Here is a 16,786-nt window from a genome sequence, read left to right as displayed (position 1 = left end):
CTAGTTATGGCTTCCAATCCTCTAATGTTATCAATAAACAGAATTTATAACAAGCTTGAATGAATTACTAGAGTTGAACAACATATGCCATTGAAGGGGATTGATGTTCCATCATTTGTGGATTCTTTTGTCTTTTCTAGCACCCTACATTCCAACCTTAATACACCTTTTTTTTTAGGTTCCCTAGTATCCTTCTAAATCTGATCTCTGGTTTCCAATAAGCAAAGAAAGTCTCTGAATTAATGTTTGAATAAGACAGAAGAGCAAATAATTACGTCCACCACATCTTAATTTATGTCGTGTTGGTGATGTTCAGATTCCCCAATTAGTCACTCAAGAACTTCCACTCCAATATAGCCATGCCTCCTCCAAAACTAAGTTCTTAAAGGAATTTAAAAAACATAATTATTATAGGGAAACTATATTATTAAAGAAGACCATGATATAGGCCACTCTGTCACTTATCTTCAAGAGATTTTGGACAAAACAGAGGGGATTATATTCACAGATATGCTGTCATTATTTTTCAAAATAAAATTTTTTCTCAAGAGGAGTTCCAAAAAAGGGGGACATTATCATGTAATCTTGTTTGCCTTAGATCATGGGTCTCCAATTTACTAGGCCACGAGGGCCACATTCCAAGTTCCGAATCGTCCCGCGGGCTGGATAGCAAATTTGCCGATGACTGAAGTAGGTATTCGATACCAACGTCTACTGAAGTATCCGGTGGCATATTTCTTATTTACGAGCAGTTAAAGGCGACTTTGACGTGCAGTACAGCGCTGCAATCCTCCTAGCGGCGTCTCACAGAGTTACATGAGCGAGAAATGCGCGCTGCTTGAAACGAGTGCGCGGGCCGGATGAAAGCCCTTCGCGGGCCGTATTTTGGAGACCCCTGCCTTAGATAAATGCAAGTGCAGTATTTCAACAGGCAATGCCATTGACGTCACACAAAATCACCTGTTTTGTGTTGCACATGTATATATTTTTTTGCATACAGGAGGCAATTAATCATGATTATAACAGTTAATACCAAGATTAATTTAAAATTATTTGGTGAAAAATATCAGGGGTAGGTTGTGCTATGGCATTTCTTTGATTCTCACCCAAAGTTAAGAATTTAGTAGTTCATTCAATATTTGTAATTTCACATTGCCATCAACAGGACTTCAATATAATCACGACAGGTTCAACTTGTCATGTAAACAGAACATTACGGCTAAAATTATCTTTATTAAAATCATGAAAATACAAAACTTTAGTTATTAAACAAAACATTACTTATGAATAGTTGAATTTTTAGAGACAGATCAGTTCTAACGTTGCAAGTGAAATGCTATGCATCATTAAATTTACGTTGAATTACACATCCTCAGACCTAATAACAACATGAGTAACACGCTGTTTTGCAGTAAATATTCAATTTATTTTTGCCAAAATATATTGAGCAACATTAATTATATCCCATCACTTTTGATAGGGCATAATAAATCCTACCCTTGATATTAAATATCAAATTACGATGGATAATGAATCTGAATTTATAATATTTAAAATGAGATTAACTAATATTCTTGGGGCCTTTTCATGTTAAGCATTATAAGTGGTTAATATTCATATTAAGGCTAATTTTTCTCAACTAATTGAGCTCCTATTAGAAATATTTTTGATTGAAGTAAAAGATTTTCATTAAAATGAGTAAAATTAAAAATAGCTAAGTGACTTTTTTCAAACCTTTCCCTCCACATCCTTGTTGACACAGACACAGCACCGAGAGAAGCAAGTGACTGGGCTAAGCTGTTTAAGCTGGTTGACAGAGAATGATAAGTCAAATAAAAGCTTTAAAAAATAAATAAACACATAAAGCTCAAAGAATAGCTCTGCATGGGTGAACTATGAAAGATAACATAAAATATACCAAATAAAGCTCACATAACAGGATGAATATATGAAAATAAAAGCATGATAAAGGTAGCATACTAATGATAAGAAATGCTAAAAGCTTTGTCATAAAGAAATATAATTATACAAATAGTGATAATATTTTTTAAAAGCAGAAGTTAGGGCTCCATCACAAGTTTGTGTACATTACAAAAAAGCAAAATCATACATAGACATCCTGAGAATTAGAATCTCGATAAACCACTATAAAGCTCAAATTCCATTTATTTCCAAATTTTTAAAACTAGCCCAAGCATCACAAACAAGATGCTCATAACAAACTTTTAAATTTACATGATGAAATATACATCCATCTATTACGTCTAAAACTTATTGACAAAGCCAAGAGATTCATAGAGTTAGGTGGTGGTATGATTGTGATATTCTTTAGATATTTACAGAACCTATTCATAATTATAAGAATGGAACAAAAAAGAAGGTATTTTGCTGCACTAGTTGAAGCACATTTCTTGAAATTTCAAAGTTGACCAGAGTTCTGTACTAACAACTGACTCAGAGAAACTGGAATTTACAAATAAATATCGTTATTTCTACAGAAAAAACAGCTGATATGAGCAACCTTGGATTATCTCATTTAACACTTTGAAGCCTGTGGTATTTTCATGTGTGGTTAGCATAAAACCCAGGGTTTTTGATGTTTTCTATAAAATCCAGTTCATTAAGAAGAAAGTACATTTAGGAGCTGCTAAATGGCAGTGCCTCCTATACAAGAAGACCAAATGGCTAAAGAAACAGCTTACATAGTTGGAGCCTGAGAAAAATGCACGAAATATTTTTCCATGGAATCAAATATGACTTTTTCCCCTTTATCCCAACTTATTCCCTTATCAGGAGAGGCAGTAAGGACTGGTGCTGCCATGCCATGAGCAGCCATGCCAGGGGGAATTCCACCGCTGTCGTGGTAGAACTCTGAGTACTCGCTCCACTTGAATGTGCCCATTGAGTTCACAAGAATGAGTGAAAACAGAATAGTGGAAAACTAATACATGCATAATTTGATGATTAAACTTTAAGGGCAACACTCAATAATAATGATTAATTGATTATGAACTGAATGAAAGAATTAATATGAATATTATAAGAGAAAACAATAATCCTAGTAAAAATGTCTCTCCTAATTGGTACTGAACCTATTTCAATTGAATTTTCAAGGTACATTATCTTGCACATTCAATACATACTTGGCACCTATCAGCTAGGTAGCCAGCTATGCTTGCACCGTGAAAAAAATGTAAAATGAACAAATAAAGAATCAATTAAACTAGTGTCAATAAATAACCTCACTTTAAATAAAAATGGTTATACATATGTATAAATAGGTTATGAAATCTTAAATAAGATCTCTACACCTCACTAATTTGCAACATAGCCATGCAACACATCCCTGTTTTTAACCTACACTCAAAGTAATAATGCACCAGAAATATGTTCATGTATACAAAAGTTGAGACACATGAAAATAGGGCTACAATTATTTTATACAAATGAAATACAATCATGGAAAACAATCCAATGACAGGCCATATAAAATCTCAATATATCATTGATAGATGTTACACCTGATACTTAGGTTTTTTGACATGACACACAACTCCCAGCAACCCATGAGAGTCATTGTTTTTTTCAACTACCTTCTCGCAGCCATAGCTTGGACTGAATTTCATAACCATATGGGATTTAGTCCTAGGGTGATACAATTACCTTAGCTTGGCCATATCTCATCATACATATAACAAATCCACTTTCTTTGTTATTACAAATATGAAGAAATATGTAGTTAATTGAACGTTATCTAGCTTATATGTACGAGTATCACATTATCAGACAGCAAAGATTTGGACATGCATTTAAAAAAATTCCCTTGATGACACAGGTGACAAAATAGCCACCTGGTTATCATAAATTCAACAAGTAAGCCACTACACCCTTATAGGTCCCCTGGTCGTATTTACATAATACAGTTGCTGTCCTTCCTATTACTGCCATTATTTAATTGCTATTCTTCAGATACCAAGGGCAACATAGATTAATAAAGGATGCTTATCTTTTCTTTCAAATCACACCTCTAGTATAATACAATGAGCATCAACAGTAATTCATTTGGGCAAGTGGAAAGCCATAATGGAAGTCCAAATCAAGAATAGAGATTGAAATACCATGAAAGAGGAAATCATGATTGTCACCTAGTTCAAAGTCTGATTTCATAAAGGATAAATAGCATATGTGCAGGAACTGTCCTATTATTTTGTTATAATTTCATTGGTGGGTAATGCCAATGATCCCTCAATGGCAATCTCAGACAAATATACCTCTTCCACACCAAAAAATACTGATGGACCAAAGTGGTTACACAAGTGAAAACTTGAAACTTACTTTGTATTCATATATAGGCCAGGAATTACTGCATAACAATATTAAATTTATCTACTAAGTTTACAGCGCTCTTATACTAAAATTTATTTGCAAATTAAGTTAGCTTAAGTACAGATACATCTATGTACAACTAATTATGATTATGGAAATTATGGTACATAGCAGTGGAGACATGCAGATTCAATTATTGCTCCATGAGCACAAACTCTATGGGCAAATTATATCAAAATTCAAACCCTTAAATACAATGAGTTAAAGTCTAGCGCACATAAAAACTGTTAAGAGAAAATCCAAAAATTGAAAAGCACTTTCTAACACACTACAGAACAAGATGAATTTGCACTTACCCAACATGGACAGGATGCCTTGCGATATCAACATTGTCAGGAGCGTAGCTGGAGGAGAACTGAGAATAATGTTCTTTGCTGTGTTGCGGACTAATTGAATCCTCCATTGCTGTGGGAGGAGCTGAAATAAGAAAATTATTATCACTTTAGAGAGTCATTTTTACACTGGCATATTTGCAGCAGAGTGAGGAAAATATATTATAAGATTACTTTAACATTTAACTTAAAATTTTAGTAATCCTTCTAAAGGTAAATTTTATTTACTCTTCCATAGTATTCTTTCATACACTTGAATGCCAACTCAAATTGGAAAATAAGAAATCATTCTCAATTCTTCATTTTAAACAATTGATTGATGCAGAATTAAAATGTTCAATATTTCTTCAAAATGAAGACTGAAGTATCTATAGTAATCCGTCACTCCAAGATTAGATGTATTTAAGCCATTGAAATTTCATTGACGCTGGCATTCTCCAACATTTAACAAATACTAAATTGAACAGGGTAAATGTATCCTAATGGGAGAGAATAGCTTAATAATGCATTAATACTGTGATTTTAAGGTGATGAAAAACTGTAGTACATAAAATGCACTCCAGTGCGTCAAATAGGTAAGCCAAAATTCTAGCTGGAGAAAGTTTTCTGAGTGGCACATAGAGAATGAAAAATGACCATTAGCAGGAATAGCATTCACTAGAGGAGATAAAAAAGTTTCTGTTTACCCATAGAATCTCTATTGGAATCCCCTCTTTCATCTCTGGTCACATCAATGGGCAGAGAATCATCTCCCAAAGATTTCATTTCGTCTACTGTCAAGTAGCGGTAAGGTTGATCACTTAGCATTGTGTCTTCTCCTAGAGGAATAAAACAGTTGAGACATGAAGCAAGGAGCATAGGGCTATTACCCATTATTACCATCCACAAATAAACCATTATATACACATTTACTCATAATTGGGCATCCGTGGCCTTCCAGAATTAATCGATTGATCAATCTTAACTACATGAATCAGGATATGTATCAGGTATGTACAGCAGCTGATGGTATATCATGAAAAAATACAGTAGGTAATTGAAGATTCATGCATCTAAGTTATTTCTGACATACTTCATTGCACAAGATCCATTTTTCTAAATTATTGAAAAGACTGAGGCAAAATTTTAAGGAGTTTCTTTTTTCTTTAATTTCATTCATTTCCATCATATTATATTTAGTATTTTTATCATTGCCACTGCTGAAGTAAAAGCAATAAAATATAAACCTAAATATTAGTGGAAATATACCTGTATTAAGTACTTTAAAAATCATAGTAGACAGTAAAATTGAAATGAACCGTAGGGAATATCAAGCTATGCGGTGATAAATATGCTGGTTAAAATTACTTAAATGTCTTTGCACACATACTTCATTTAAATTTCACTGTGCCTTCCACTTAATATAAGGAATGTTAATGACATGAGTTTCACTATTCTCCAATGGGATTACATTTAATCATTATTTACATTTTAAGATTGGCCCACATATATTGATGCTTTTCCTAGGGAGGATGATAAATACAGGAGTGCAAAGTAGCCCATACCAACTCACAAATCCCTTTCAAAGCACTATTCATATATTAGTACCTAATTACACCTCTTCACTACACATAATCAAATATACTCCAAAAGGAACAATCTTTACTTATACATAAGGACATGATATCAAATCCAAAATGTATTACATGCTGATGAACCAAAATATTCGATTCTTGATTCCAGTGTGGCATAACTGCAAATAAAATAATGGTCGTTTGCAAAGAGTAATGTGATCGTCACAGAGGAAATACGTATTCAAAATGAAAACGTGAAATTAAAATTTTGATGCAATGCTGTGATAGCATAAATATATTCAGAGCATCATGAAATGAATACAAGCTTGAACATTCCAAATGATATGTTTTGGACTCACTTTCATAGCACAGGTATTTACCTCAAACTCAAGCTAAACATTTATGGGTAAGTAACAACCATAAAATCCATGCAATAAAAATTAAACAATAATATAACACCCATCTAAAATTAGGTTAATTTTAAGTGTAACCAGGGTGAGGAAGATGCAGAAATATCAATTGAAAATATGGAGAGTTAGTAAAGAGTCATCAGTGTCAAAAGAATATTATTTAGGTAATTGAAAGTAAGAACTTCCAAACTTAGAAACAAGAATTTCGTTAGTTGATAAAAATATTCAGTTTAGTGAATGAAAGACATTGAATACCAAAGATCGATGCCATGGTACTGATGTAAAGAATGAAAATCATGGATAACACATAAAAATAATTCAGAGTTAAAAATAATTTTAGACTATTAGCCCTCTATGGTATTACGTACAGTTTACTCTCATGTACATTTTCATCATCATGCACAAATGTCATATTTTGAAATCTCATGCATGGTTAGGTGACAAGTATTTTTGTGAATTAGAAACATGATAATAATGTAGGAGAACCGTTGAAGCTGGCTGACAGCCTCCTTCAACATATAAACCATTTCTAACTTTTAAACAATAGTAAGCAGACACCTACACCAACTCCATTAGAATGTGTGTTCGAGTATCTAAGTTTCTGAGTGAGAGGCACAGAACCAATTAAAAAAGACAGTTCATCATAGTTTCTGTGATAAAAGAAAAAAACTTCTAAAAATTTATCATGACCGATCCATCTAATAATAAAATCCAGATGCCTGTGTACTGAGACATCATCAGGGCCTCAGCCTGAAATTCCAAAATGCAGATGATTTTTGATTTTGAATATAAGGGGAGGACCAATGCATAAAATGAAATAATTAAGGAGTCAAAACATGAAAAAAAAACAATTTTAACAGAATATCATTTTGTGAAGTGCTGATTGTATAGATAGCTATGAATACACTTCATACAAGTATAGACATAGATGTTGTTCTCTACATTTTTGCGTTGCAAATCAATCTCAGAGATAACACTTTAAAGATAGAATCATGTATATGCCAATTGGGTTTCGAATTAACATCTTGGAAAATTCAAGAGCAATTACCGAGAGCTATTTTTGTACAGTCTATAAAATGAAATATCGAGACAAAAAATTACTACATACACTAAATTGGGTAAAAACATTATAGTCACTATATCAGTTAATGGAGATAAAAAAATATCATCCTAAAAATGAGAGAAGATATTCATTGTTGACTTTAATAACTTAAGATTTAAGGCTACTCAAATCAATGATGGAATATGACAAATGGAAAAAAAATAGATCTTACAGATTTCTTTGAATCGAATCTTGGCAATCTATTTCCACCTACAAAGCATTTTCCTCATAATTTTTGATGATGTTGCAGTGCAAAGCCATCTGGCAAAATATACAGTGAATAGCATAGATAGAGAAAGTTTCTCAGGAATCAAGTTTTCTTCTTTTCATAGCTTCACCTTATAGCCTTATACCAGCAAGTCACGCAAATATTTTTTTCTAATCACAGGATGACCAGCAGATAGAAGAAGTACAGGATGGGGAGGTAATGCAGGGGGTGATGGTGGCATGTCCAAGAGACTTACGCGTTAGCAGCATTTGACCCTCATAATAAGGCAAGTAGACATGTTGAGCGTGCGTGGGTTTCCCATAAACAGCAGAATCCAAGAGATCGTCACCTGCACATTTAGACGAGCCCTAATAAGTGGCGTGGCAGAGCAAAGTACCCACCCACTGAATTCTCCAATCCTCATTCCTCATTTACTTATTCAATTCAAGACACAAAAGGGAGGAGTGAGTGATCATTTCATAGTGGGGTTCACTTTAACTCAAACATTTCAATCTCTGAACTACGTTATAATTTAAAAAAGTCATGCTCTTTCTTAACAGAAACATATGGGCAGATTACAAAAAAACAATATTTTAAGGTAAATAATCAATTGGAAGTTAGATTAATGTTCATTTTTTCATTCAGAAGACTTTGAACAAATTTATTGAAAACATTGAATGATCCCTAAGTCTATATGTTCCATTATATAAAAAATATATTCAGTAAGTTTTCCATGCAATAAAAAATTATCCAATCTAACTTCTCTCCTAAGTTGGTAATCCAATGGTACCTATTATTTATGCTCACTAGCAAAACTGCCATCCGAGATAGCCATGACCCAAATCCTATTATTCAGCAATATTAATGGCATATGCTTAGACACCATCACAGTTGTGTTATCAGCTGAATCTATCAAATCAAGGAAAACTAGAAGTGTTCCTCATACCAATAAATGGACTCACAATAAAATTGATGCCTCTAACGATTAGTATGTAGTCATCTCATGCTATTGTCTAACAAAGTTAGTGGCTAACTAAAGAGGTAGAAATATTTTACGGCATGCATAAATAAATCAATAACTTCAGAAATTAAAGTAGCTCTACACCATATTAAATTAGTCCTAAAAAATGCAGGGAATTGGTTCTATTTTTCCTTATTATGACTGATAATAAATGATGTTGCCAAAACAAGAGATTAATAAATAATGAAAAGGGCATAGATGCCACATGGAAAGTCTTCACCAAACATGAAGCTAAAAAATTATTGTTTACAATAGTGGTAAACAAAAAGATATTAGAAATACATGATTGGATTGAGAAAAATAAAATTAATTCCCTCTTTCCTTTAAAAAAAACCTTTTCCTAATTCCATTGATAAAATTGCTTATTCCTAGTTTCCAAATCACACAAATTGAGCAGCAAATATTGAGCATTAAATTTTAAGTTATTTCTAATAGTACTGTATTATGTACTTTCAAATTTCAGCGATGAATGAAATCCCTCTCCAGTTATGCTTCTCTTAATTACTATTTATTATGATCTTTTATCCTATTGTTTATCTTGAGACAGCAGTTTTTATTTGACCGCAAAATGGAATTGTTGAAAATCATAATTCGTTCAATACATATTCTTTGTATTCTAAACCTTGTTTGTGGGGAGAGCTGATACAAACGAGATAATTATCTAAGAGACACAATGCATATATTTTTTCTTTAATAAGAACCTATTTGGATGGAGCTAACAACAAATCACAATCAAGGTATTTTGTTTCCACATGTAATCAATTTTGCACATATAGAATACATACACATAAATTGTAGTAAATTCTATGTCTTTGGCACACAGAACCCTCTAAAGAATAAGTGAACATATAGTTATGCAAATCATTTGCTCAGTCTTAAATCTATAATGGTGATCAAATTCAGCGTACATTTTTCATGAGCAGTGAGCTTGAATTTGCATATTAACTACATAATTCATGCTGTCTAGGTAATTCAGGTTATCCATAGGCTATCAAGAGCAATCTTCCAATCCAATATGTGATCAATGGACGCAAGCCACAGTTTGCTTAAGCCATTAAGACAGGTGCACAAGAGATAAATACTTACACAACTAATGGGGAAAGTAAATAGAGATTTATATGGGAGGAATTACACCGAGAGTCAAGACAAGAGGAATGTCACCACATGAATTTGACTTTTTCACATTGAAATTGTAATTAAGACTGATTGCGTAAGAATAACATAAACTTAAATCAACGGTTCCTTGATCTATTTCTTTAACAAAATCTAGTTCATTAAACAAGAAGTAAGCACTAAAATAGTAATTGATTAATAAATAATGATTAAGATTTCATGAATATGAACTGGTTGCATGGTTCTGTATAGCATACTAATAAAGGGATCAATAACTTAATGCATTGCTATACATGTAATTTATAATTCTTGCCTTTATATCAACTAAAGAAATTTTAATACTCAAAAAACTAAGATTAAATTGTATTTAATTTAAAAAAATATAAACTAGGCAAATTTGCATGATTTTCCTTTAATCACGAGTTCCCGACTCAATTGAAAAAAAATTTTCCTAATTTATTGATTTCATTGACATTGATTATATGATCAACTTATTGTATGCTCTTTCTTGTTATGGTAAAAACTACAGGGCTTTATTATTATTTAAAATCTAATGTTTCTATCCACATCTACCATTAAACCCTACACCACAAAAACCTCCAATAATTTCAACACATTCAATTATTCTGTTAATAGGGCATGTATAATTGTAAAATGGACCGTAGTCTGTACATGGGTTTAAATACCTGCAATAATAAACTTAACTATTTATTAATTGACCAGTTCATTTAACAATAGAATTCTTTGTACAAACCACTTTTTACTTAAACAGAATACCCAATTAGTCTCAAATTTGACGCACCCTAAAACAGAGCAAATTGGTCACCTTGGTGAAAAGTAGTGTGCGGTAATGTCATGCAGACAATCCTTTCTGCAAAAATAACCCTTTATTGGGTGCATCCAGGGTAGATGGCCTATAGGGAGAGATGATGAGTTGATCTAGCTCCACCATCGTATGCTATAATTTAATCTCCCTCAGTTGTGTTCAATTTTGCGAACTCATATGCATTTTTCAACCATAGATTAACGAAAGTACTATGTCTCAAATGAAACATTAAGCCCTGAACCACAATTGGTATTTTTGGGTTACCTACAACGTGAAGAAAATACCCACAGAGGGTTAACTATCAAAATTTCAATGGATATATCATGAATACAATGCATTTGCCATTAATGGATCAAGCAGTCCTCAAGGATGGATAAGAGTTAACAAGGATATTTGCTTTTAATTTTTGAATGATCAACATCTCCTCGGTGGCTTCAGTTTTAATTCAGGCGATTGTAAGAGTACTAAACATCTGATGAAACTAGTTGGATGATGTCCAATCAAAACTCTCCTACCAACTAATGAATATGAATAATATCATCAAACCTTAAGGAACCTATCAAGAGACAAATGTAGCTCCTAAAATTTTTCATGACTTCATGGGTAGAGTCAGAATAAAATATATAACAATATTTATAGCTAAATTCTAAAACTGAGAAGCAAAGTGAAGAAATAAACGTAACTCTGACAGGTTAAGAAGAAAAATATGTTGAATAGAAACAAACTCAGCTGTATGTTTAAATGTCTTTTCTTAGTTCGGCATCTGTACTTTTTTCCTGTAACTTTTGACTGTTCTTGGAATTAATAATTTTTGCCTCAACTCAGATAAATATTCTGTATTCATTCAATATAAATTTTGGCCTAAGCACAGAGAGAATTATGTCATTTAAGAGCAATGTGGCATACCAGAGTAAATTTTTCAAATGATTTTCAGCAGCGAAGTATTCACCACAAGCACAGTCATTGATCCATGATATAAGATTCCACTATCAATGGAATCATGCATATTTTGACAATATTTTAGCATAGTCAACGCACTTTCTTAAGTGGTGTCAACAGAGCTCTTTTATTTTAATTTATTAAGTTGAAAATAAAACTTGAAATTGGAGGTCAAGAGAAAAAAATCACAAATTCTGAATCATAAATGTATCTTGTACATTACCCTTTAATTATGTTCAAATCATGCAAAATTTCTGGATACATGTTTCATGAATATCACAAGATGTTGCAGTGAAGCCAAACTATCCATCAAATTTAATTCAAATAGTCTATGATGGAAGGGTAGTGATGATTTTCATGTGCTATACACAAATTCTTAAACGTGCTCTGTTTTTATTTGAAAATTTTGATTCATTAATTACATAAAATAAAAATTATGCCAAAGAGAAGGGTGTATGATATGTAATATTTTTATGAGAGAAAGCATTATGGAACATGTGGCTATGATAGATGTTTTCTATGTATTTTGCAACAGGATAGATAACTAAAACATTCAATACATGCATAAGATATAAATGAATTTTAAATATTTGTACTAGTTTTCCTGTAGCTAAAGCACTTCATCCATCAAAGCAGTAATTTAAATTATGAAGAAAAAAGGGTAATAAGTACTTCTTATTTTCTTTGTATAATCATTGAGGTAACCTTTACACACAACATTTATTTAAAATTCCAATTAATAATTTTAGGCGATAAGGTGGCATAGATTCCCCGGCATTGACAAATGGTTTGATATTAACTTTACATCTTTTAATAATTTAGCTGAAAGCAATGATACATTCAGCTACACATGTAGTTTTATTCAGTCTGAGGTAGTATCAAGAAAATTTCATGGAAATTTTTGAGCATACCATTCTCCACATAAACAAGCAGTCAATTGACACAACCTGAGCTAATGGAGTGCAAATTTTTGCCAATAATTGAGGCGATCATTGCTGGTATTTGTAGATGCAAATTAAGAGATTCATTTTTGAATTAGAGATAGAGACCCATTAAGTCTCCATTTTATTATAAGATAGGAGCCAAATATTAGCACTGGGAATAGCAGAGGTTATATTTAAGTCTACAAGCCAATACTTGAATCAAAATGTACCATTAACCATCATTTCCATCACCTGAGAAGCATTGCCAACGTTTTCCTAGCATATCTCTGGAAAACTTAGTTTATCTACTACCTACATAGTATTCATCATACTCATTCAGCTAATTTTGGCTCAGGAATGCCATGCATACTTAAAGACAAGCTATTCTCTATAAGTCATCACAATCTATTTTGACCAGAAACCTTTATTTGTACATAAGCTAAAACTCTGAGCTCTTGAATTTGGCGTACATTTACAATAGTATGCTGACTAATACTATAGCAACCATTCACTACACATGTAAAACTCTGGATTCAGCATACAACAAACCTCATATGATGTCATTCTTGAAGCAAAATTCTAAAATGGCGAAGAAAGATAGTACTTAAAACGATTCAAAATTCTATCTTACCTCCTTCATCTTCTGAGTCTGACATGAAGGTCTCTTGCATTGTTTCAGGTGCCATCACTCGGTACTTCTCTTCAGTAGTTATAGTGGTGGTTGTTGTAATCACAGTCTCAGTAACCACTTTCAGTGTCTCAACTACACTGATATAGCCAAGCTTTTGTGCTATTGAAAGGGCAGTTTGTCCTTGCTGGAATATTCGAATGAAAGAATGTTCCAATAAACTCTGACGACCATTAACATTGTAGCATTTTATTCATGTTAAAATACACTGAAATCAGCTTCCACGTTACACCCGATACCCATACCCTTTTGGATTTGAACACAGTATTTCCCAATCAGACAGAAAATTGAAACATCATCCCAAAAAATTAATAATAATTTTAATGAATAACCTAATCATCAAGGAAAGTCATCTTCAATAAATTCAGTCATTAAAACATTTTGAACGATTCAATATTGATGGGCCAGTCACACAGAGTTATGTGTATTATGTCAATGGAAAGCCTCAAGTACACTGATGGTGTCATTATGTTGTCATGTCCGTCTGTCCAAAAATTAAAACCACAGTTGTAAATATTTGCATATAATACTTGAGGGGGTCTAAACTTTACAAAACAATAGAGCCGCATTCATTCTCATTTCTACACAAAACTTAAAGAGATAAAGCTACCAGCAATTGACCATAAAAACGGAAGCTACATTCATCCATGTTGTCAGTTATAAAAGGATAAAAGCTGACAGGACCTTAAAAATCTCACTTTGTCATTACTGACAAAGAGCATGTCCAAAATGAGGTCTTAGGTACATACTTTAAATGAATCAGAGAACCATAATTATTGGTATTTAGTAAATGATTACTCACGTTAGTCACAGCATTTGGCGAAGCCCTGCTCTCTAATAGGAGATTGATGATAAGGACATGGCCTTGTTGGGCTGCTTGATGCAGTGGAGTATAGCCAGCAGAGGTCGCACTGTTGACATCTACTCCATGTTGTAAAAGGAAACGCACCATGTTGATCTGGCCAAAGTGGCAAGCCACATGTAAAGGAGTGTAGCCAGCCTGGAAAGTAACATAAATTCCAATGAAGAATACTCATGAAGTTTAGGTTAGATCTTAGTTTAAGCTAAGGACATTGTGTGAATAAGGTTAATACCTTCACCTTATATTGAAATGCATCTGATAATCTTTCATTATTGGGTGCATTTAATTTTCAGAAAAAAAACTGAGGCATCAGGAAGTAAACTCAGAAAGAGACCTCACCGATTCAAAACATTAATTTCTCAGAGGAAGAGAAAGAAGTACAGAGTAATACAATGAAAAATGCAACATCTGAATTGAAAAGAAAGCCGACATTTCATAAGGAGTATACACACTGTATAAACTTATTGTAAATACTAAAACATGTTCCCTCTGAATTTTCTAAGTTTTGACAGTCAAAGCACATACACAGACTACAGATTTTAAGAACATAACCAAGAGGGTACAATATTATACATGATGAAACTAATGTTATGCATAACACTGAAACCACAAAGTACTTTTTCCCCTGAGTCAAAAATGCTAGTAATAATGCAAAGAATTTTGAAAATTATATTTTTCTTAACATCAATATTAAAATAAGATAACATTTGTAAGATTTCATGTTTTCACCTTTGTCTTTGCATCAACTTCTGCACCATTTTTCACCAGGATAGTAGCGACATTCACCCTGTCTTCTTGAGCACAGAGATGGAGAGGAGTAAGACCATTCTGAAAAGAATCAAGAGTAAAATTTACTACAAATGAGTTCAGCGATTATTCAACTTTTATCACACATAAGAAACACTTAACCCTTAAATTTGGATGAAAGAGGGACAGAATTCAATAACATCAAATTTATTTACAATCGAAACCCATTATGGAATGTGTGGTGGCAGAAATCACATTAAGCAGCAGATATCCACAGTGATTTTACCATACAGTAGAGTTAAATATGCTAGAATATTCGTATATTTGTGTAATGCAGAAAGGAGAGGGGTAATTCAAGATTAAAAGGAGCTTGTCTTAAAAACAAGTGTTTCAGTATCCAGGTTTCTATTCAATGAGGAAAATAAGAATCTATTTAAGACACTCAAAACATCAACCAAGTGCGTATTAACCCTTTCGCGCCGAATTCCGCACCTGTGCGGCGAGGATTTTTTTCCCTCAACTACGAATGCCACACCTGTGCGTCGTGAATTTTCCTACCATAACCAACGAATGCCGCGCCTGTGCGGCACAGGTCGAAAAAAGTGACCGTGGCGGACACAATAGACCCACGGACGCGGTCGCCCCTTGTGATCCGCCTTAGCGCGAGCCCAGTCCCTTCTTCGGCCGCTTAGGTCGGCCCTTTCCTAACCTCTCCACGCGGTCAACTACTGTTATTTGCAGTGTGTTTTCCAAAAAAATATTTGTTGCTTACTTTTGAAATCCAATGCTAAAAATGAATTCATCTTTTTTTGCTAACCACATGGAAATTTCAAACGAAATTCTATCATTAATATCAACAGAGTTATAGAACAACTAGTAAATATACTAATTCCGTCTATATAAACGTTAGAACTTCGATTAAAATTTCTGCACGCTCAGAAAAAAATGCGAAATTCATTTTGAATTAAAAAAAATCGATACGAACAACAAGTATTTGCATATATTCTGCGTTAATATTTTAGCTAGTTGACCGCGGACTCGTGCTAGGAAGGGGATATTAATCCCTCTAGGGTCTGGGACAGAGGCCGAGGAAAAGGATCCGCGCCCCACCGAGTTGGGTCCAAAAATGTTTCGGGAGGGACCCACTGCCTTTTGTCGACGCGGAAAGCTTCGTACAGAGGAGTATAGAAAACTTTCAAGAGACTCGTATTGAGGAAGAATTTCCTTCAACGAAGATCCGGTGCGAAAGGGTTAGGATTCGACTGATTGTGAGATATCTCTCTTAACACTAGGGAGCTAGCTTTAATTTTAGCCCTCTAATTTGCTATGCAAATATTTAAAATATCTCATAAACAAACTGTAGTTGATTCAAAGAAATATTTGTACGTTGCAGAAGACCCCATGAAATCCAGCATACCTTGGCCTTGTGATTTGGATCAGCCTGGTGTTCAATCAGGAGTGTGGACATATCAGTATGACCTTCTTGAGAGCTAAGGTGTAGAGGAGTGAATCCAGCTTTGGACTCAGCATTAGCTTTGGCCCCATACTCCAGCAGTGTTGTCGCTATGTCCATCTGAGGGAAAAATAAAACAAATTAGATCTGATATACTTTCGATTAGATCTACCTTAATAATCTAATGTTGATGATACTTGTTTCATGCTCTATTCATTGCCCA

The 16,786-nt window shown here is 33.4% G+C and overlaps 1 protein-coding gene across 29 annotated transcripts in view; it reads right to left on the bottom strand.

The window, feature by feature from the left end:
- The window catches only part of LOC124160805 (ankyrin-3), a 684,504-nt gene that overhangs the window by 166,269 nt on the left and 501,449 nt on the right, over positions 1 to 16,786 (bottom strand). For 26 of the 29 annotated variants that reach the window (XM_046536858.1, XM_046536863.1, XM_046536865.1 and 23 more), the window contains exons 13-19: positions 16,528 to 16,683; positions 15,093 to 15,191; positions 14,304 to 14,501; positions 13,445 to 13,628; positions 8,248 to 8,340; positions 5,405 to 5,536; positions 4,683 to 4,803 (exon numbers count right to left, since the gene is read on the bottom strand). In XM_046536858.1, coding sequence (XP_046392814.1) covers positions 4,683 to 4,803; positions 5,405 to 5,536; positions 8,248 to 8,340; positions 13,445 to 13,628; positions 14,304 to 14,501; positions 15,093 to 15,191; positions 16,528 to 16,683 — 983 coding nt within the window. The remainder of the gene's footprint in view (positions 1 to 4,682; positions 4,804 to 5,404; positions 5,537 to 8,247; positions 8,341 to 13,444; positions 13,629 to 14,303; positions 14,502 to 15,092; positions 15,192 to 16,527; positions 16,684 to 16,786) is intronic. The other 3 variants (XM_046536851.1, XM_046536877.1, XM_046536879.1) reach the window with 1 other exon arrangement.

Source organism: Ischnura elegans, chromosome 6 (genome assembly GCF_921293095.1).
Source record: "Ischnura elegans chromosome 6, ioIscEleg1.1, whole genome shotgun sequence".
NCBI classification, from domain to species: Eukaryota; Metazoa; Arthropoda; class Insecta; order Odonata; family Coenagrionidae; genus Ischnura; species Ischnura elegans.
Note: the sequence above shows the minus strand (reverse complement) of the source record. Positions and strands in the feature narration are given on the sequence as shown.